Raw genomic sequence first — 21,699 nt, 5'->3', positions numbered from 1 at the left:
GAAATTTGTCCTCCGATGAATTTTAACACTAATTTGCTGTAGTGAATGCATGCATCTTTGTTATAGAACTGTATATCAGAAGTAAATATGTTAAAAAAAAATGCATGTTTATGTGCGGTGCATGATGCAGGTGAAACTATAACATAAGGCACAAAGAACCGCAAAGCACGCATATGTATGCACCTCTCCAATACTGACTATAACCTTTAGAGAGTTTATTCAAAGCCACAACAGTTCAGAAACACTTAAAAGCCCAAAATCATTAACATTACTTACTCTTAGTTTAGCAATTACAGTTGTTGAACAAAAAATATGATAGAACCTTCAATAGTTCTTTGCTGGATGTACAAGTACACAAGTACCTTTACCTCAGGAGACGTCGTGGCAGTAACTATATAGAATGTTGCCCCCAACGCAGATTTGAGCCCATGGGATGGAGAACAGGATATGCATCTCAGCATGCCATTAGTGATGAACTGATAATCTTCATATTTGTTTATGTAGCATGGAATGCCATATTTGATTATTTTCCTTTGGGATTCAGCCGTTGATATACAGAGATGTACTTTCAGACTTATTTCTGCCCGGATGAAATGGGGCTGATTGAAGCAGATACTTCAGACATATATGGTCGTAAGACCAGATATAAAGCAGGACCCAGGAATGGCACCAATGATGCTGGGATAAGCCACCAACCTTTGTCATACCTGAAAGGAGCCAACATTCGAATCTTAGGTTGTAGAAAGTTGAAACCCTTTGGAAAAGGAACTTTATCTATATATGAAAGCTCACCATCTTCGTGCAGTCATATCATTGTACACCCAAAAAGGAGCAAATGCAGATAGGAGCACAAAATCAATGGACATGATATGAATCTGTAATACAAAGGTTCGGAGCTCCAGTTAAGCTTGCTGGACTTGTCTGATTGAATACTCAAAGTGACCAACATGAAGACTCCAATTTCAAAAAAATTTCCATCTAACATTGTAAAGTCAAAGTAAGAGACTCATATCGTGTTATGCTGAAACCTATCAATTTAAAATATATATCATGTGAGGTAAACACCAAGGCAAAGCAACTTTGGACACTGACAACAATTTTTACCTCATTTTTTCTAAATGAAAAAATATACACACATCTGGAGATACAAAAAAGTAAATAATTTGAAAACTTACAAATTTGCTTTCCCTGAAGTACTGGCAAAACTCTTCCCATTCACCACCATTTGATAAACCTGCATAGAGAACTATACACAGCCCTGCAGCAAATGATATCTGGTGTGTAAAAGTGTTAACTTTCTAGACACAGTGAACGAGCTAATAATGAATAAAACCACATGTCATTCTCTAGACCAATGGAATATCAAGTCACGAGGCTGAAATAATCAGGAAGATGATTTCAGTGTCAGGTATGCAGTATATGGCTCATTCAAAGAGAATTTCTGGATAAACACCGTTGAAACCAGATAGACAGAACATGCATTCATCATAACCTCCGTTGTACGGTCATGAGGATTTAGGTGATCTTTGATCCTATAACGTTAATTCCATTTATTCAGAAAATGAGGAAGAATTAATAATCTGGGTAGCACAAAGCAATATTTTTGCATAACATCCAAATGCTTATCTTTTTTTCTTTTATATGCAGGAAACTTGACTATAACCAAGCCAATAAGTTTAACTGACTTAAACTGTTTATGCACTCCAAGTTGTTTCCAAATTTACTCTCAAATGAGAAGGTAAGTTGGTGCCCGTGCACACAGCCACCATGAAAATTTAAACAAAAAAGCCAAACAAGAAAAGATGATCCCCTCTAGATTTGGTCCTAGTAACACTTATATATGAGAGAACAATTGTTGATGGAAATCGAGTGTGGAATGTGCACAGGAAGTCACAAGACTGCTTAAAGAGCCAAAGAAAATATTAAAACAAATGATGGCATTGTAGTCAAAATGGTGATGCTATGTTACAGGAGAAATAACAAACTTCTTACCACAGCAGTTACTTTTGATTCCATAAAATTCAGAGGCCATTTTGTGAGCTCAGTTTCTTCAACAGGAGGAGGTGGTGGTTTCCAAAGAACAAAATAGGGCAGAAGAGCATATGCACCACCAAAACAAGAAAGAACCAAGAATGGCCAGACAGGGATATTGCTCTTTGAGCTGCAAATAAAAGATGCATAAATCAGAATGACTGAGTTCTTTAAAACTATTAAGTGAGTTGTACAACCGTTTTCTCTAAAGCTTTCTACTCAATTCATTCAAATCTCATGGGCAAGTATGGTAATTAAAGTTGCTCGCAAGATAATGAAGAATAAAATCAGGGGAAAAAGAGAACAATAAGATCCTCAACTTTCAAGCCTGTTACAAACTTTTTAGCTGATGAAAAAATTAATAAATCATATTAACTGAATTCTCCTAACACTACTGTCAAGGAATTCTAGAATATCAATAAGCTGCCAGGCATTCCATTTCATTTTCATCACCTTATAGCATATGAGGGAAGCATGGAATAATGAGAGACATCAATATAGCTAGCTCACAAAGATTATCAACAGTTACAGTTGCAGGAGAATGCATTCTGATGATTCTCTCTGCATTTTAATGCATAACAAAAGGATTGCTACTTTTCACAATCTACCTGAGCTCAAAATTTTGTATATAAAGAGAATAAGCTTCAAGCCCAAGCATCATGGATGCTTAAAATTACAAAAGCATGGAAAAGAATTGAAAATACCTTCTACCTGTAGGAAGCAATAGCATACTGTAAACCAAAGGCCACAAACCCATGATATACCACAAAGATACAAGTACTTCATTCATCTTAAAGCCATCGTTCCCAGCCAAATTGAGGAGCTTTTTCAGAAAATACGTGTCTCTTGACTGCAAAAGTTGTAGTCAATGTACTATAAGTTAAAGCCTTTAATAGAAAGGGCATACATAGAATTCTTGGGGGAGACCAAAAAGTACTTCCACGTTGTAACTGTTTGTACTCTTCTAGTGTTTTATCTTGTCAAAGACATAGTAAAAAACTTATGGACATATCAGAATCACCTGAATTGGGTTTATCTCCTTCCATATTTTTCTTAATTAGTCTGTGTAAACAATTACCATAATTTAATATTTTGAGAGAATGATATTCTACCATTATTCTACTGTCTATTTTTTCATTGAATTTTAGACCATGCATATGTATGGCCAAACACCATAAGGCTGTAGAAACATTAACCATAGAAGTATAATAAGAGTGTGGTACCCATTAATTTTTGTAAAGGACAATGCCACTTTTAGAGACTCAGCCCTTAAAAGTTTGCAACCCTTAATCATGATTTGGCCTTTTCTTTTATAGACATCTCCATAGCCATTGTACAAAGGAACTGCAAGGCTATCTTGTATTGATTTGTGTTTCTTTTGGTTTCCGTTTCTCCTTTTGCAGGAGGCCCTAGAGGATGTCTTGTTCTCATCTTGGTATTTTTTCCTCTAATCCCTGACAATATTTTTTATTCTATTAAAAAAATCATGGTTTGGCTTCCAAAGCATGGTTATTTTAACTCCCAGTAATCCAATAGGCTTGAACCATAAAGAAGTGTTCCAATAATATAATGTAACCTACCCTAACATCTAGTTGAAGTAGAGAAAAAGAAAAGAAACACTAAATAGAGGAATACGAGTTAATATTGCTCAGGGGCCAGAAGTTTTAAGGCTCTGTTTGACATATTCAAATGTTTACGTTTTCAGTTTAAAACTTTGCAAAGAAATTTCGGCTCAAGGGACTATCGAAAGATTTGTCTCTTTGTTCATACTTGTTTATGTCTGTATAAATATATACACACACATACATGTTTATTCAGGAAAATATGACCCAGGATTTGTGTTTATGGAGGCATAGTAATTTTTTAGAGAATAATAAAAATAAATTTTCGCTTTCTTAAAATTCCATTCAGTTTTTATTATCATTTCTAAAAAATATAATAAAACCTACATTTTCCTTTACAAACCAACTATTTTTCACAAACAAATATTTTCAAATTGGGAATAAGGTAAAATACAATTCTTTTCCAATAATCACAATCCTAGCGTCAAAACCAACTTATGATTAACGAATTTGCAGCAATAAATCAGAAATCCCCAAACAACCCCAAAATGTTTTGTTTCGTAGCTACAAAAGCTCACTTATTTGAGAACTTCAGATTGAGTTTTTACCGGAGTCTGGTCAGGAGTAAGATTGAAAACATAATACATGAGAGCACCCCATAGAAGAAACAGCAAAAGCGAGCTTGTCCAGTTCCTTTCCTCTTTATTACCACTACCCTCCCTCTGCGTAGCCAACGACCCTTCATCCAGAACTGTATCTTCCTCCGAGTCTTGGGAGTTCAGATTGGAGTGGCATGTTTGAAGATGACCCTTTTTGTGAAACTGCACGAATGCAGTTCTGAGACAAGGGAGTTTAAGGAAACTCGAAGATTTTGAGGCTGCCTTGAGGAGTGACAATCTGGGTTTCTCTGGATTGAAGTTTCGGATTTGCAATGATGCTTTGGATTTTGAAGATTTTAGAGGAAGAGAAGAGAAGTTGCAGGAAACGAGGTTGGTGTTTGCCAACATTTTCGACCAAGATTTTGGAGGGTGGGTTTTGCAAGCTTTGCTGGCATTGACAACAGAATCAAGAGAAATAAGAGAAGAAATAAACGGTGTCGTTTGGTTCAAAACTTGCAAATTGTTTCCTTAAATATATTGAACTGTCAAAACGACCATTGACGACCTCTCGTTCCTTGATCCAGATAAGCTCTCTCTCTCTCTCTCTCTCTCTCTCTCTCTCTCTACCTGTTGGTTGCTTGGTGCAGAACCATGGCTGAATCTTCTAGAATCTTGCAGACAGCACTCCTTCCCTCATTCTCTTCACACTACAAACCACAAAAGCAAAAACTGTCTCTCTCTTCCCAGACCTGGTTTAGGCACAAGCAGCTAGTTCACTGTTCAGTATCCACAAGCGACACCACCAAAAGCACGGGGACCCAGAGTATCCCATGGGGTTGCGACATTGATTCCTTGGAAAACGCGTCGGCCATGCAGAAGTGGCTATCCAATTCGGGCCTCCCTCCTCAGAAAATGGCCATACAGAAGGTGGAAGTTGGGGAAAGAGGCCTAGTTGCCCTGAAGAATATCAGAAAGGGCGAGAAGTTACTCTTTGTGCCTCCATCTCTCGTCATCAACGCTGATTCTGTAAGATTCTATTTGTTTTCTTGAAAATTTTGTGGCAACGTTGACAGTTTTTCTGTATTAATATATGAATCTTTAAGCGTTGTGTTGAGAGACAGCCAACTTTCCTATAAAAGATAAAATGGTGATAAAAAATGAGATGTAACTCCAGTCCGAGTTGCCGTGTTTGTTTTTCATTAGCTTCTTTCAGCTTAGTATCAGCTTATAGCGTGCACTATATATGATGCTGTACCCTTTCTAAAATCCTTAGAATAGACTGCTATAGGAAAAATGAACATATTTGTCAGATTCATCAAGGAGATCCAGAACAGTCTCCTTTATAGCCTACGTATGGCTGGGGAAGATGCCTTGGTTTTATTTGCATCATTCACACCTGCAGGTGCCTTTGTGCATGTTTATATTCAGCCTTAGGTACTTCACTGAAATCCCAAATATTTTCAGTTTGATGCAAAGAAGAGTGATTATACAATAGAAGTAACAGGAAAAATGAAGCTTTTAAGATAATATACTATAATTAAGTATTGCACATGTATCAGATTAAAAAATTATGTTGACAATTTAATTTTGCAAGAACAATGTCGGCTTTCACTTCAACCATGAATTCAATTTTGTGGACTTTTGTGTGAGAGATAATGTATTATTATCAATAATAAAATATAAGGTCGTTTCTTATATGATTTAGTGTTAGAACATTCTTCTTTTTTGCATCATGTTCTGGTTTCTACTTTCTGGGTTATTATCCATATTTTAATGTTTTCGTGAAGATCTATTTTTCCTTGGAAAGCATTCTTTATCGAGGCCAATATATCCACTTTACGTTATTTATGTGGTAATTTTCATGTGCTCGTTTATATGTGTGTTGCCGCAATTTTGCACTAGGAGTGGAGCTGTCCCGAGGCTGGTCAAGTCTTAAAACAATATTCTGTCCCAGACTGGCCACTGCTGGCCACTTATCTGATTAGTGAAGCAAGTTTTAAGGAGTCTTCAAGATGGAGCAATTATATCTCAGCCCTGCCCCGACAACCCTATTCACTTCTATACTGGTAGTTTTATGTTCTTCATCAATTTTTTTTTTATCTGACAAAAAAAGTTCTTCATCAATTTTCTGTCCAGAGTTTGAGTTCTTTTCTTGCTATGAGAAGGGTCTACTCTCAGTTTCTTTCCCTACAGCATCTCTATATCATTTCAGGACACATACAGAACTAGATAGGTACCTGGAAGCTTCGCAGATTAGAGAGCGGGCAATTGAAAGAGTCACTGATGTCATTGGAACGTACGGATTGTTCTTGCTTTCTCTCTTTCTAGCTAAGTGTTTTTTTTCTTATATTCTGCATCATAAGTTAGAGGATTTATCATATATTTCACTACTTACATTATTTCTATCTTTTTGTTAAGCTATGAAGATCTAAGACTCAGGATATTTTCCAAATACCCTCATCTATTTCCTGAAAAGGTAATGATTCTATATTATGTTCTACTGTTTGCCAAGCTAACTGCAATTTGGGGAATACATTTGGTTAGCCTTCTATCACTGCTGGAGAAAAGTTTTGTGCAATGTTGTTCTTCCCCATGAAATTTTTGGTTTTGCATAAAGCCTCTTGCGAAAGATATGGTGCTAGCCCATTTGAACTGGTTGACATTGCTGTTTCTCCAAGTCCGAGCTTCCTGCTGGGTTTCTGTTTGCGTTATGTATTTCTTACAAATATTTTGGGTTTCATAAACTAATTCCTAATCCATATTTGAAACCCATTTTTAGCTAAATAACATCCACATTCAAGTAGATCATTTTGAAGGTCTAGGCATTCCCTAAAACTATTGTATCCTCATTTCCATGAATATTTACTGTAGCTCTTGAATTACAAAGTTCCCTTGCTGACTTTGCAGGTATTCAATCTAGAAACTTTCAGATGGTCATTCGGCATTCTGTTCTCACGCTTGGTAAGTAAATCAGAAACTATGAGTAAATTAGTTTTTCTTTTATGTAGTTAAACACAAAGGGGTTGTTTGAAGAAGATGAAAATGACTCAGATTAACTCCATTTATTGGCACAAATTTTTGTTGTTTGAAAATGTTCCTTAAGAATTATTTCTGCACAGAAGTCTTAACATACATCCTGGCTGTTTTCTCATGCGGCCAATCTTGTATTCTGGATCTTGTCAAACTGATCTCATGTGGTTCAACAACAAAGTCCAGAGAAAGGATAAGTCTAGAGCTTCTTCTTTGTATAAAGTAAAAGATATATACATACCCTGTTAGTCACTAATGCCTGAAGATTAGATGAGTGGCTATTTTTGCAAATATTATTCACTTGAGTAATTTATTTGAATGAGGTCAAACTTAGAATTGTTTACAAGAATGGGGAAAATGATTGTGCTTATTAGAATGAATAGCCAAGGACTTAATTTTCTCTTAAACACAGGTGCGGTTACCATCACTGGATGGAAGGGTTGCCTTGGTTCCCTGGGCAGATATGCTTAATCATAGTTGTGAGGTATGCTGGTTACTCCCTTTGTCATATGCCGCAGTTGTAGATATCTTCTACTGCATGTACTTTTCTTTTCTCCCATTAAGCATTTTTATTTGTTGGTGGCCTAGGTGGAAACGTTTTTGGATTATGATCAATCTTCACAAGGAGTTGTCTTTACAACAGACAGGCCATATCAACCAGGTGAGCAGGTAAACAATTTCAGAAATTTTGGTTGTTGACAATTTTCCATCATGGTGTAAAAAGTGATACCTTCGTAAATGAATATTAAAATTGCCTTACGCATTTGGCTTTCTGAGACTAAAAGACCGTAGGATTTTGATATCAAAGATGTTTAGTTTGATAATAACTTAAGGTTAAAATGGCAGTTTAGAACCACTACAGATAGCTGCAGCAAGAAGCCTTGGACCTGATTATACTTCTTTGATGTGCTTTAGTGAAACATGTGCATAAGAAAAAGAATTGTGTCTAGATTGACTGTGTTAGTATTGATCAGCACTAAAAATATGGTGCCAAGTGGTCAAGTTTGAAGTCACTTGCTTGATTGCTTTGCATCACCTCATGCAGGTTTTCATATCATATGGCAAGAAGTCTAATGGGGAACTATTGCTTTCTTATGGATTTGTCCCAAATGAGGGAACCAACCCCAATGATTCAGCAGAGCTGTCCTTATCACTCAGGAAATCAGACAAGTGTTACAAGGAGAAATTAGAAGTTTTGAGAAAGCATGGACTATCTGTGTTAGTAGCTGAAATTAACTGCATTTCATCTCCTTATAATTAATTCTACCTTTTGGTCTTCTCCAGTGTTTACTCATTTCTTAATAAGTAACTGATTCTTTACTAATATTTCTGGTTCAAGTTAATGAGGACATCATTTTAGAACATTGTCAGATTTCTCGTAAATACTAATATCACCACACGTTACAATTCCCATATTTTTATCTTGATGATAAAGTGAATGCCACGAGATTTCCATGATTTATATTGTCATTTTATGTGTATGTTTCTTTTTGACTCCACATCAGATACAGTATTTTGAATGCTGGCATAAAATTCTTTTTTCCAGACCTCAGTGCTTCCCGCTACAAGTCACTGGTTGGCCGTTGGAGTTAATGGCATATGCTTATTTAGTGGTCAGCCCTCCAAATATGAAGAGGCACTTTGAAGAGGTTTGACTACTTTAGCTTCTTAATTTTGAACAGTACTATTTGCTCTTTTACGACATCTAAAAGATCTTCTTCCCAGATGGCAGCTGCAGCATCAAATAAGTCTACCTCAAAAAAAGATTTAAGATATCTTGAAATTGAGGAAGAGGCTCTACAGTTCATATTGGAAAGCTGTGAATCAAGCATATCAAAGTACAGCAAATTCTTGCAGGTAAGGGAAAATCAAAATCTCCATTATTTCATGCGGGATGAAATTTGAACCCTTTTGAAAGGCTCTTGGCTGGACAAGAAGGTGGAAAGTTAGTTACGTGTTTAAGCTTTTTATCACAATATTAATGGCCTTAGATGCTAACCAATTTTTCCTATTCCTTATCTTACTTTCTAGGCAAGTGGATCGATGGATTTGGATGTAACATCTCCAAAGCAACTGAATCGAAGATTGTTCTTGAAACAGCTAGCGGTAGACTTGTGCACCAGTGAACGGAGAATACTATTTCGTGCTCAATATGTAAGGCTTCTTCTCTTTTCATGTAAGGATTCTGTGGCCAATACCCAAGTTTTATGCTTGAACATGCTTACATGTTGTGAGTTTCAGATACTGAGAAGACAATTAAGGGACATCAGAAGCGGCGAGTTAAAAGCTTTGAGAATATTCGATGGATTCAGAAACCTTTTCAAGTGAATGTTTCTGCTAGTGGCAAAATCTAGGTTTTAGATGACAATGGTTTATGTCCTATGGACGTCTTGTGCGAGAAGCTCGCGCAAGGAGAGAAGAGATTGCCAGTTTCAAGCCGGCAGCAGTAATGCAGATGCTTGTATTCATGCTTAATATCTTGTGTTGTCATGATGTCGCAGCGTAAACATTTGATAGACACAAATCAAAGATTTAATTTAAAGATGAATATTTTATCAAATGTTTCTTTATCAAAAGTTCGTGAGTTTGCTTGCTGCTTTTATTTTTTAATTTTTTTAATAAAAATTTATATATTTTATTAATTAAATAACATATATTTTAGAGTAAATTCATAATTTTTTATGATAATTATTTTATAGTTCTAATCTAGAATTATTTGTTTGTAAATAGTATAATTTTAAATTAATTATTATATCAAATATATAAATTATAAAAACTAAATATAAATAAAATAAATTTGAATCGAAACTAACATATTTTGTGGTATATAATTTTAATATTTAAATATAACATTTAACAAGTAATTTAGAAAAAACAAGCACATATAAAACTATAGTTATATGCATTTTATGTCCGTAATAATGTGATAGAATAAACTTTAGTTCCACATTCGCGGGGACTATGACTATGTAATGGAACTAAAGTTTAAACTCGGATGTTTATTGGCTACTTTACACTCGGATGCACGCAATCTTACCCGGCCCTATCGGTTGCTCGACGGACAGCCGTTGACCATTCCCAACGTAACAGTCACACCAACCCCCGCTCTCCGACTCCCTCTAAAAGCAGAACCAACTGTCTAGGTTTTTTTATTTTTTTTTAACCCTCAAACTGAAATATTAGGAAAACCAAATTGAAATTAGAGAATGGAGGGATTGGTTTCCTCAAGAGCAACTCCTAGAATTTCAATTCAACCAGTACCTTCCCTCACTCCCTTCTCAATCAGACGGTCGTTCTCAGCGACTGCAATGAGGCGAAATGCTTCCTCTTTTACTCCCATTCGAGCTCAACAGGTTATGTGTCTTTCAGTTATTTATTTTATTTTCAAAAAATAATTTTGATTTCTATTCGAAGCTTGAGATGGAATTTCATCTCTTAAATGTTTTGCAATTATTCGGCCAGAAGATCATTATTGTGAAAAGTATGATTTGATTTATTGAATTTCATTGTAAACATTGGATTTTACTTGTGCATTTGTTTGGTAGTTGGTGCTTTTTTTTTTTTTGTTAAAGAGATAAGGAGTTATTTTGAGATAAAATTTCTTCTGATTAGAAGCTTATTCTATGCTCTACGTAACGTGCCTGATTGATTGGAGGATTAGTTCCTTGTTTTTTTTTTTTAATTTGCTGTATGTGTTCAATTTCCGTTAGTTCACTGCTTAATAAAAATGGCTCCGCTTCTTGTCTGCACGAGGATGGCCTTCTTTGTTTATGGTTTAATTGAAAAAACACGCGTTGCTTTTTATTTGAGCTAAAAATTATTGGAGATTGCTCTATATGTGGAAATGAGCCATCCCAAATATGCTATTACCTGAAGTTATATCCTCATATACTTTTTAATTGATTCTTCATTGTACATTAAAAAAAAGTTGAGTTACATATTTTTTGGAGCTAATCGGGCTATTCTGAACTCCTCTCCAGTCGGATGTTAAGGATGGGTTGGCTGTCGTTGCTTCTGAAAGAGAGGATGAAGCAAATGCCCTCAAAGTCAAGGAGTGGGAAGTGGGGATGTTCCAGGATGAAATAGCTGCTAGCCAGGGTATAAGGATAAGGAGGAGGCCGCCAACGGGGCCTCCTTTGCACTATGTGGGACCTTTTGAATTTCGGTTGCAAAATGAAGGCAACACACCTCGTAATATTTTAGAGGAGATTGTCTGGAACAAGGATACGGAAGTTTCACAAGTAACTCTTTCTGCTTTGCTCAGAGCTGTCTTTGTTATTTTCTTTTTTTATTTCCTTATTATTTATATTTCGTATGCTGACCCTAACATGGACGGTAATTTTTCTTCAGATGAAGGAGAGAAGACCTCTTGCTGCATTGAAAAAGGCTCTTCAAAGTTCTCTTCCGACTAGAGATTTCATTGGAGCCCTTAGAGCTGCCCATCAACGAACTGGGCTGCCTGGTTTGATTGCTGAAGTGAAGAAGGCTTCTCCAAGCAGAGGAATCCTAAGAGAGGATTTTGATCCAGTAAGGACTTGTCTTTTAACATTCTTACCCAAGTTGCATCGTGATGGGGTGGTTTCATTTCATATTATTTTATATATAATGGCAGAATAGTTGTATTTGATTAAGGCATTCTGGTAATCTACATTCATACATCTGTTATCATGTTGAGTTTTTTTTTTTTTTTATGTCTAATTTTGTATTTGTTTTTTCCGCTTCATGACTTTGTGATGAAACACCCAAAATTTAACCCTACAGTTATCACATAGAGTTTTTAAAGACATGAAAATTCTCTACAGAGAGTTTATTGGTTATCTAAAATTATATGATATGTGACTGTAGTGATACATAAACATCCGATTTTTCTGGGTATGGTTATTGATTTCTTTATGGACACTCGTGTGAGTAAAACCTTCAAGAAGAAATGAACCAACAGAATAACAGTCTGGATAATTTGAACTTTATTTTCTTGTTCCTGGTATTTCTTTTCATAATAATAGGTTCAAATTGCCCAAGCTTATGAGAAAGGTGGAGCGGCATGTCTCAGTGTTTTGACAGACCAGAAGTATTTTAAGGTATTCATTTCATGTTTGCTCTTTGGTTTGACAAATGCTCAAATTTTGCTAGATTCTCTTTTATCTTATATAAGAAGTGAAAATTTCTGGATGGTGAGTGAAATTATTTTGCTCACTTCTTCTGTTAGAAACTTTTTTTTTTTCAAATTTTGGTCTCTTCCTATAACTTGATTTTGCTATCAAATAGGGAAGCTATGAATACTTGGAGGCAATAAGAAATGCTGGAGTAGAGGTCTGCTTCTTAAATATTTCATCTTGTTTGCATAGTTTACATGATTATGGTCTGTTAAAACACAATTCTAACACTAGTAAACTGCAGTGTCCTCTTCTGTGCAAAGAATTCATCATAGATGCATGGCAGATCTATTATGCACGAACTAAAGGTGCAGATGCAGTACTGTTAATCGCTGCTGTTTTGCCCGATCTTGACATCAAATACATGACTAAGATCTGCAAGATGCTTGGTCTGGCTGCCCTTGTGGAGGTTGGAAATCTTTTTTTTTTTCTTGTTATTATCAAACTCACCACAGTTGCTCTTCAAACTGAAATGTTTGCTTTCAACTGGAAAAGCATATTTATTTAAAGAATCAAGTTCATGCTATTGAACTTTTGACTGAAATAAGCTGCTCATGTATGGTAGAGTTTACTTATTTAATCACAGTATTCAAATTTCAAGGGGATTTAGCTCCACCTGTTTTTGGTTCTTAGGGATGCTGCTATTAAGAAATATTTGTGTTTTAATCCTCTGCTTAGATCAATCATAGATAACTTTTTATGAAGCATGAGGCTGAGAAGTAAAAATTTGAAAGACACGATTAACGATTATCAATACACAATTAGTTCCACATTTAATCAGTTGTTTGACCCCTTATATCATTTGGCAATAGATTGAGACATGCTACTTAAATTTGCAATATTTGTTCAATGTTATTTGTTTTACTGAAAGGGAGAGATCTATATGTTTTTTGGTCAGCTATTGAAAATTTATTTAGATTCCTTCTTCTTGCGTAATTTGACGTCTGTAGGTGCATGATGAGAGGGAAATGGATCGTGTTCTTGGAATAGATGGAATTGAGCTTATTGGTATCAACAATAGAAATCTTGGTAAGCTTGAGCTGTCAAATTGACTTTACTTAACAGAAAGTATGATCATAATCTCATTAGCTTTACAAGATGTGGATGACCCTTTAGCATGAGGTACGATTTTAATTTTGCTTTCTCTAGAGACATTTGAGGTTGATATTAGTAACACAAAGAGGGTTCTTGAAGGAGAGCGCGGTCAAATGATCCGTGAAAAAGGCATAATTGTAAGTAGCATTCATGTCACTTTTGTTCTTGAAGTATTCATTCTCTGTCTAACAATCCTATTCATATCTCTACTTTTATGCTTATCTAGGTGGTTGGAGAATCTGGATTGTTTACTCCTGAAGATATCACATATGTACAAGAAGCTGGTGTTAAAGCGGTAAGCTATGCAAGAACCATTCCAAATGCTGATGCGACATCGGGTGTATTTTTGCCATTCGATATGGTGGATTCATTTTGAGCATTTATGTTACCTGACATGGTCTTTCCACTGTTTGAAACTGGGCGTTTTTAAATTGCCAGTTCTGGCCATCCTAAAATGCCCTCTTACAATGTTTTAAAATTGTGCATGGTGCATTGAGAAATAGGAGGAATTGTACCTAACTGAAAATAACGTTCAGCTACCTAAAAATGATATGGTGCATATTCACCTACGTATGCCAACTCTCTATTATAGATATATATTCAAGCATGACTAACTTTTCATGTTTTGTCTTTGATGTGATTGGCATAGTGAGTATTGTACAAGTAGACAACGAAGTGATAAACAAATGTGCTAGTTGCTTTCGCTAATCAAATCCATATTGCTCCGATGCAGGTTTTGGTCGGGGAATCAATTGTAAGACAAAATGACCCTGGGAAGGGAATAAGTGGACTCTTTGGTAAAGACATTTCAGTATGAGCCTCTTCCTGTTAGATTATACAGGTCCTTTTGTTCAACTTAGGTGTGGTTCCTTCATGGCCAAATGTTTTTGTACCCTGCTCTGTTTACCTCATAGTTTTTAATATTTGAAAGATGTATTAAAATAAGTGATCATGTTTTTCTCTCAGAAAGATGTATTTAAGCAAGCCATCATGTTTGTTTGGCCAAGGTCAAATTTATTAAATGATGATGGGAGCTTATTTACATTTTTTTGTTTAGATAAATTATCTTTTATAATGAGTAGACCTTAATTGATTTCTTATTTCTATTAATAACTCGACAAAGATTCACTTAATAAACTTTTGTTACTCCAATTAGTTTTATGTAAAATTAACAAATATGAGTATTGCATTAGTGTGTATTGTGTGCGCATTATAAATTGTTGCTGTTATGTTAGGATTATATATATGATGAATTTAAGTATTTCTTTTTAGTTAAAAAAAGTTTTGGTTATTCTTCAAAAAAATGTGAAATTATTATTTAATTTAAATTTTAATCAAAATATTTTATATTATGGAAAATATATATACCAGGTAAAATATTTTAATTTATAATACATACAAAATAAAATATTATTTATATATTCAAATAAATTTAAAGTTGAGCAGAGTTTTTTTTTTTTTTTTTTTAAATATTAAAAGAACAAGTGGCGATAAACAAAATTGTAATGATCATAGTCTATTATCCCATCTTCAACATTATCTAGTATACCCGAAGGGAAAGTTATAAAATATTTTATATCCAATTTGGTTAGAATATATTTAAAAAAAAGAAGTTAAATATGTTATAATATTTAATTTATTAATGATTAAATTAAGCTAATTTTTAATAAAGTTTACTATATTTATATCGAAAAAGCATTTCATATTTGGTTAGATTTTTTTAGTGGGAATATGTATAATGAATTAAAATCTTTTTTATTTAAAAAAATTAACAGGCACGACGTGTGTAGAAAATTTCTCTATATATTCTAATTTATTTAATTAGTAATAATAATTAAATCAAAATGCATCAGATAGTTTATACAAAATATTTTAAGGCTAGAGTGACAAAACATTTGAATTTAAATGCACAAGATAACTTAATAGGAGTAATGGGCCGACCTTATCTTTTATACGATCACACTTATAAATTGCAGATAAATTAACAAAAAAATACTTTATAATTATTTATTAATAATTTTACATTTGGTTTTATAACAAAAAAAAATTAGTTTAAATTAGCTATGAATATTTTGAATATTTATGGGTTGCACAAAATAAAAACATTTCGTATACACTCTAATTGTAGAACACGTACATGTTGAAAATTATTAACAATAAAATAACTGAGACATCTCAGATCTTCATATATACTTTTAATTATATTTTATAATTATAAATAATTTATAATAAATAAATAATTGATATTGTTGATTATGTGATCCTAATTAAATTCTTATTTAGAAAACTAAAATTTTAACTTTTTTTTTTCGGAGTGGATATATTTAATATTTGAAGGGCTATAAAATCAGTCCTTAAAATTGATTGTGTGAGTTTTAATTTACTCTAATATTTCCATAATTTTTCTCTTTATGCCTCCCTGCGAATCTTATAGTAAATTTTTTTTTGGGTTATCATAGGTGAGTCGCAGGTAACATTCTTTTCAAAATGGAGGAGAGTGCCGGTCCAGTTTTTTGGCTACTTCGGCAAAAAGTTCCCGGTGTTGGAAATTTGGTGGAGAAGATACATGCTTGGTCCAGGGTAGCTCAGATTTTACATGATCCCAAATTTCGGTAGAAAACACGAGGCATGTGGAGATTTTGACATGCTCGTTGAACGAAAGAGACATATCTTATTTAGCAAATGATATAGCAAACGTAGAGATAGGGTGTATTCAGTCTCCCAACATCAATTAAGTCCCTATGCTTCACCCAACTCATCCTGCATGCCTTCAACATGTTCATCAACTTTAGGCCTGGTATTCATGAGTACCTGGCAGCCCAAAATTTGCAGGTATAGAAGAAAACTGATCAGTATATAAAGATATATATATATATATATATAGCGATGATGGAAGGTTCAAATTGCCTTCCTGGTTTTTTCCATAATAATATGTTCAAATTGCCCGAGCTTATGAGAAAGGTGGAGCAACATGTCCCAGTGTTTTGACAGACCAGAAGTATTTTAAGGTATTTATATCATGTTTGCTCTTGGGTTTGTCGAATGCTTAAATTTTGCTAGATTCTCTTTTCTCTCTGATAAGAAGTGAAAATTTCTGCACGGTGAGCGAAAATATTTAGCTCACTCCTTCTGTCAGAACCTTGTTTTTTCTTTTTTATTTTTTTTTATTTTTGCTCTCTTTCTATAACTTGATTTTGCTATCAAATAGGGAAAGCTTTGAGTACTTGGAAGCAAAAAGAAACGCTGGAGTAGAGGTCTGCTTCTTAAATACTTCATATTGTTTGCGTAGTTTACACGATTATGGTCCGTTAAAACACAATTCTAACACTAGTAAACTACAGTGTCCACTTCTGTGCAACGAATTCATCATAGATGCATGGCAGATCTATTATGCACGAATTAAAGGCGCAGATGCAGTAGTGTTTTATTGCTCTGCTGTTTTGCCCGATCTTGACATCAAGTACATGACTAAGATCTGCAAGATGCTTGGTTTGGCTGCCCCTGCAGGGGTTGGAAATGTTATTTGTTTTACTGAAAGGGAGAGATGTATATGTTTTTTTGATCAGCTATTGAAAAATGATATAAATTCCTTCTTCTTGCCTAGTTTGACAACTGTAGGTGCATGATGAGAGGGAAATGGATCTTGCTCGTGGAATAGACGGAATAGAGCTTATTGGTATCAACAATAGAAATCTTGGTAAGCTTAGTTAGAGCAGTCAAATTGACTTTACCTAATGAAAAATATGACTCACCAGCTTTACAAGATGTTACCATGAGGTATCAACGATTTTTAATTTTGATTTCTTTAGGAACATTTGAGGTTGATATTAGTAATACAAAGAGGCTTCTTGAAGGAGAAGGGCGTGGTCAGACTGATCCGTGAAAAAGGCATAATCGTAAGAACGTAGCATTCATGTCACTTTAGTTCTATATGAAGTTAACAAATATGAATTCTTAATTAGTGTATTAAAAATGATTGTGTTTTTTTCATTATAAATTATTACTAATATGTTATGATTTATATATATATATATTATAATTGATTAATTTATGTATTTTTTAATCAAACAAAGTTTTAAATATCACCAATGTTTACTCTTACAAAAAAAAAAAAAAAAAAAAAGTGAAATTATTATTTAATTCAAATTTTAATCAAAATACTTTATATCATGGAGAACATATATGAGGGAAAATATTTTAATTTACAGAGTTCTTATTGTCAGTCCATCTTATTTGAAATTATCTCGTCTTCAACCTAAAGGAAAGTTATAAAATATTGACACCAAATTTGGTTAAGACATGTTTAAAAAAAGTTGAATACGTCAAATGTTTGATTTAAGAAAATTTGCAGCCATAGAAGAAAATTGATCGACATAACATTCATAAACAGAAAAGTGAAATGTCATACCAGATGAATCGAATTACTGCACGGGCAAGAATTGGGAGATCCAGAGAGAAAAAGGTAGACAGATACAAACATATAAGAAATACAAGGAAAAAAAAATAAAAGGAGAATTCACAACCTACGCTACCTCCAGTTTAGTGACTTAGCTTTTATACACAGCCTTATATGTAGACATGCATGCTTACAAGCACGTCTGTGGCAGGACTTCATATTTTTAGAAATCAACAACCTAATTGTTCACTTCTAAACTTCGGCTAAATATATATGTACATATATCAATATATGAGATAAAACAGATGACCCATCATGAAACCCAGGTCGCTCAACCAAAAAAGAAGGTAGAATAATCAGAAATGAAAATCAATTTATTAGGACTATAAAAGTTAAAAATTTCGAGGAAATTTATAAGAAACAACTTCATTAGCTCCTAAATTAATAAGCTTAAATACGAAGATAGCTGATAATTAAAACCTCACTCTGGGCAGGTGTCAAGCAAGAGCTCTACAGAATCATCCAAGGGATGACCAAGATTTTTCTCCTCTTCCTCTTCAGGCTCCTTCTGCCAAAGAATGGCATGTAACTGCTCCTCCCTCATAATGCTATAATCCTTGGCAAGCCTCTCAACTGTGTAGACCTTGGGATTCTCCTTGTGCAAGCAATACATCTCCAAAAAAAGGTGGAAGTTTTTACCCTTCAAAAAGCCAGTTGCCTTTGTGCTTGAGTTGAGAGTAGTTAGAGGAGAAGGCAGGCAAGTTCTGGGAACCTAAAACAAAATTTCTAAATTACTTACGTTCAAATTGGGAAATACAAACAGAGCTTTATCATCCATTTGAACAAACCTTGATTCATTTGAGGGCTCCCGGCCCCAGCTCATTGGATCATCGCTCCATCGGATTCTCTAGCAGACAGTGTGAAGCACTTCTTCCCAGATGACTTCTCTAATTTGAAGCTCTGTTTTTTACAGCGAAGAAAAAGTATGAACAAACCCATAATCGAAAAAACTTATTGACCAATTTTCATGGTGTCACCCTTGTCACCTGTCAAATTTTTATCAAAAACCCAATACATTTTGTTGATTTGATAACTCAAAATCAACGGGTACGAATAAACTCATTTCCTTTTTTCCATTATTCTCTGTTTGTTTCCCACAAAAAAAGAGTACGACAAGTATATATTAATCAGGATCTCTTCTATTAAAAAGAAAAAACCCAGATCATTCATTGATTAGGAACGGCAAAATCAATTAATACGAATAAAACGATTCATTTCTCGAATGATCTTCTGTTTGTTTTCTGAGAAAAAGAAAGGAGAGGAGTTGGTTTTAATTTACTTTGTTGCCACCGTCGATGAGAACCCAGTTGCAGAGCGGGAGAAAAAGCTCCTTCTTGGAAGAGAACTTGAGAGGAGTCACCAACCTGGAGAGAAGTTCATTATAATCCGGTGGTAGAAACCTCTCCCAGACAATATCAGACTCCATGGCCGACCTCAAGACTTCAGACACCATGACCAATCTGCAACAATCTCGTGGAGTGGTGAAGGAGAGAATCGTGGCGACTTCCATTTTCTACTTTTTCCGGAATTTGCATAATTTCTTGTTGAGGTGCACTCATACTACAAATATATAAGCATACAGAGTTCAGTGTTGGGTCCTTGTATAAATTAATCTGAAGGAGTCGATGATAATAATAATAATACCAAGCCAATTAATGCACAACCGAATAAATAGTAAGCAGAAAAATGACCGCAGAACGTTACAGTTAAAGCAAACAACCTTTCCTGTGTCTGCTTTAAAACACCTTTTGACTGCCCAGGTGGCCTGCAACATGTCCAAGCAATCCGCCCCGGAACGTTACAGTTGGAGCAAACAACCTTTCATGGGTCCGCTTTATAACACCTCTCCAGCGGGTGTCCACTCTTTTTGCAGTGGGTGCAATAATATTTATCTTTGTTGAGGGCGTTTTGTTCAACATGCCTTCGTTTGAGGTAAGGTCAATGATGACATGCAGTTTTTGCATAAAACATGCTGGCCTTAATGTCGGGGGCCAGATTTGAGAGATCTAAAATTGTGCTGGTCAAAACAGTGGGGTTTTGTTTTACTTTTGAATTTGTTCCGGCTAAACCAGTGGAGTTGTTGTCTGCGATTCTCATGTTTGAATCTAAACTTTCTATTTCTACCATTGCTCTGTATGGGTGCTCCTCTCTTTTACAGACTTGCAATCACAATAAAACGAGCGGTTTCTTCAAACAGTCTCGAACCAATCACAATAACAAGGTTTAATTACAAAGAACTACATACCGCTACAAGAGAGTTTCACTCAAGCAGAATTATTTTTTATAAAATTTCGGGACCTTGCTCTGATACCATGAAATAAATGCAATATTTACCAATAAATGTATTTAAATACTCACAATCTACAAAATAATCGGTAGAAATAACAGGAAAATACCAGATTTGCGTATGCGGTTTTCGGCGGCGGTGAAGAACCCGACAGTGAGAAATCCGTGAGTACTTCTCCTGCTGTGGCCGTTTGAATGAAGGAGCCCGAAGACCCATAAAGAAAAACACGACAAAGGAAGGAAAACTAAAACCCTAGGGTTTTCCTCTGTCGCGGGGGAAAGAAAAAGAAGAAAAAAGTTGTTGGGAAGAAGACGGGTGCAGTGAGCCTGACACACGGAATCAGTCTCTCAACTTAAGCGAAACGGTGCGTTTTGGGTTCCCTCGGGTGTGTGCGGACTGGTAAAATCACGATATATAGATAGCACTTATTTTTTCGTTATATATTTATTTTTTAAATGGGAAATTAGAGTCGGTACGGATAATGTAATGGTTTGCATATAAATTAGAGCAAAGTAGGAAAATATAAATTAATCTACAATATTAATTTGCCTTATAATATATACAAATGAGATCGATAATCACGTAATATATAGATTTGTTTTTTTATGAGAAGCAATTATAACTTTACATCTTTAACTCACCACCCAAAAGTTCTAAACTGAATTATTATTATTTTAATATTTACATAAATTACAATACAAATTTTTATTAAAGATACACATAATATAAAATTTAATTCTAACATGTAATATATTATAGAGTGATTGACGTACCATTAAATATATTAAAGTTTTACCGGTAAATAATTATATTTATTTTTTAATTAATTTATTTTAAAAATCTCACTTTTTTGTTGTTAAAAAAAATATCTTATGAATAATATAGAAAATGAAACAAAACATAATTCTCTTTTCAACAATATTAATAATAATAATAATAATTAACTTATTATTTAAATTATGTTTTATATTAAAATTGAGTTTTAAAATATGTTTTGAAATTGAATTTATAAAATTGTTTACAAAAAACTTATAAGAAATCATGTTATAGAACAAACTTTAATTTTAATTAAACAGATAAAAATATCGAATTGACAATAATACAAGCTTATTAGAATAATAAGTTGTAACCAAGAACAAAGGCTTCTCTATGGGTGTAACGACTTCCTAAAGGTGGCTGAGTCACTTGGGTGCAAGGGACGCTTGTCAACCATTAGGATCCAATTTTTTTTTTTTTAACAAAAGCATCCAAAATCATCTTACACCATAACTAAGATTCTAATTTATAAGACATATTAAATATAGTATAATTTAGTATAATTTTTATTTATTATATTATATTTATTTATTTAATTTAGAAGTATTCTCTCCAATTGCGTTTATTAAAAAGATGACAAATGTTATAACTTTATTTTAATATGAGAGAAGTGCAAAGTAGTCTTAGCCTAAACAAAAAATTTTTGAAGATTTGTTCGAAATCTTTACTG

The 21,699-nt window shown here is 34.2% G+C and overlaps 3 protein-coding genes and 2 long non-coding RNA genes across 10 annotated transcripts; 3 read left to right on the top strand and 2 right to left on the bottom strand.

Annotated features, from left to right (window-relative positions):
- Positions 1–194: 194 nt before the first annotated feature.
- On the bottom strand, positions 195–4,600 carry LOC110808672 (uncharacterized). 2 transcript variants are annotated; one of them, XM_022034239.2, is made up of 6 exons: positions 4,202–4,600; positions 2,736–2,881; positions 1,993–2,161; positions 1,176–1,274; positions 793–875; positions 195–707 (listed from the first exon to the last, which is right to left on the bottom strand). In XM_022034239.2, exons 1-6 carry the CDS (start codon positions 4,598–4,600, stop codon positions 575–577), a joined length of 1,029 nt encoding a protein of 342 aa, XP_021889931.2. In that variant the 3' UTR covers positions 195–574. The 2 variants fall into 2 exon arrangements, with proteins under 2 accessions (XP_021889931.2, XP_021889932.2); XM_022034240.2 differs by lacking the exon at positions 195–707 and having other exon boundaries at positions 838–978.
- Positions 4,601–4,843: 243 nt separating this feature from the next.
- On the top strand, positions 4,844–9,782 carry LOC110808669 (Rubisco methyltransferase family protein). The gene is made up of 12 exons (XM_022034237.2): positions 4,844–5,218; positions 6,095–6,258; positions 6,405–6,488; positions 6,611–6,668; positions 7,100–7,153; positions 7,635–7,706; positions 7,811–7,891; positions 8,268–8,440; positions 8,769–8,871; positions 8,948–9,079; positions 9,254–9,376; positions 9,464–9,782. The coding sequence occupies exons 1-12, from the start codon at positions 4,844–4,846 to the stop codon at positions 9,548–9,550; spliced, it is 1,506 nt and encodes a 501-aa protein (XP_021889929.2). The 3' UTR covers positions 9,551–9,782.
- Positions 9,783–10,263: 481 nt separating this feature from the next.
- Positions 10,264–14,570, top strand: LOC110808671 (Aldolase-type TIM barrel family protein). The gene is made up of 10 exons (XM_022034238.2): positions 10,264–10,575; positions 11,203–11,463; positions 11,573–11,749; positions 12,226–12,300; positions 12,488–12,532; positions 12,620–12,784; positions 13,326–13,404; positions 13,525–13,607; positions 13,697–13,765; positions 14,204–14,570. Exons 1-10 carry the CDS (start codon positions 10,429–10,431, stop codon positions 14,285–14,287), a joined length of 1,185 nt encoding a protein of 394 aa, XP_021889930.1. The 5' UTR covers positions 10,264–10,428; the 3' UTR covers positions 14,288–14,570.
- A 1,368-nt stretch (positions 14,571–15,938) lies between these two features.
- On the top strand, positions 15,939–17,407 carry LOC110808690 (uncharacterized). Of its 2 annotated transcripts, XR_015817482.1 has the most exons (4): positions 15,939–16,478; positions 16,679–16,724; positions 16,812–17,167; positions 17,280–17,407. It is a non-coding gene; the product is annotated as an uncharacterized LOC110808690 (long non-coding RNA). The 2 variants fall into 2 exon arrangements; XR_015817481.1 differs by having other exon boundaries at positions 16,679–17,167.
- Positions 17,408–18,219: 812 nt separating this feature from the next.
- LOC110808674 (uncharacterized) lies at positions 18,220–20,599 on the bottom strand. 4 transcript variants are annotated; one of them, XR_015817763.1, is made up of 5 exons: positions 20,323–20,599; positions 19,647–20,124; positions 19,206–19,486; positions 18,715–18,826; positions 18,220–18,638 (listed from the first exon to the last, which is right to left on the bottom strand). It is a non-coding gene; the product is annotated as an uncharacterized LOC110808674 (long non-coding RNA). The 4 variants fall into 4 exon arrangements; XR_015817764.1 differs by having other exon boundaries at positions 19,647–20,085; positions 20,323–20,598; XR_015817761.1 differs by having other exon boundaries at positions 19,647–20,591.
- Between the last annotated feature and the right edge of the window lie 1,100 nt (positions 20,600–21,699).

This window comes from Carica papaya, chromosome 3 (assembly GCF_054855325.1).
Source record: "Carica papaya isolate Zhongbai chromosome 3, ASM5485532v1, whole genome shotgun sequence".
Lineage (NCBI taxonomy): Eukaryota > Viridiplantae > Streptophyta > Magnoliopsida > Brassicales > Caricaceae > Carica > Carica papaya.
The sequence above is the reverse complement of the archived record's forward strand: the minus strand, read 5'-3'. Positions and strand labels throughout refer to the sequence as shown.

What these genes read in the sequence shown, in the direction of transcription:
- LOC110808672 (XM_022034239.2), bottom strand. Translation starts at nt 4,600, where the DNA reads ATGTTGGCAAACACCAACCTCGTTTCCTGCAACTTCTCTTCTCTTCCT. An exon ending in TTGCTTCCTACAGGTAGAAG is followed by an intron (nt 2,162 to 2,735) that starts GTATTTTCAATT and finishes TTTTATTTGCAG; the next exon opens with CTCAAAGAGCAATATCCCTG. An exon ending in ACTTCAGGGAAAGCAAATTT is followed by an intron (nt 876 to 1,175) that starts GTAAGTTTTCAA and finishes TTTGTATTACAG; the next exon opens with ATTCATATCATGTCCATTGA.
- LOC110808669 (XM_022034237.2), top strand. Translation starts at nt 4,844, where the DNA reads ATGGCTGAATCTTCTAGAATCTTGCAGACAGCACTCCTTCCCTCATTC. An exon ending in AGAAAGCATGGACTATCTGT is followed by an intron (nt 8,441 to 8,768) that starts GTTAGTAGCTGA and finishes TCTTTTTTCCAG; the next exon opens with ACCTCAGTGCTTCCCGCTAC. An exon ending in TGAAGAGGCACTTTGAAGAG is followed by an intron (nt 8,872 to 8,947) that starts GTTTGACTACTT and finishes TCTTCTTCCCAG; the next exon opens with ATGGCAGCTGCAGCATCAAA.
- LOC110808671 (XM_022034238.2), top strand. Translation starts at nt 10,429, where the DNA reads ATGGAGGGATTGGTTTCCTCAAGAGCAACTCCTAGAATTTCAATTCAA. An exon ending in AGGATACGGAAGTTTCACAA is followed by an intron (nt 11,464 to 11,572) that starts GTAACTCTTTCT and finishes ATTTTTCTTCAG; the next exon opens with ATGAAGGAGAGAAGACCTCT. An exon ending in TAAGAGAGGATTTTGATCCA is followed by an intron (nt 11,750 to 12,225) that starts GTAAGGACTTGT and finishes TCATAATAATAG; the next exon opens with GTTCAAATTGCCCAAGCTTA.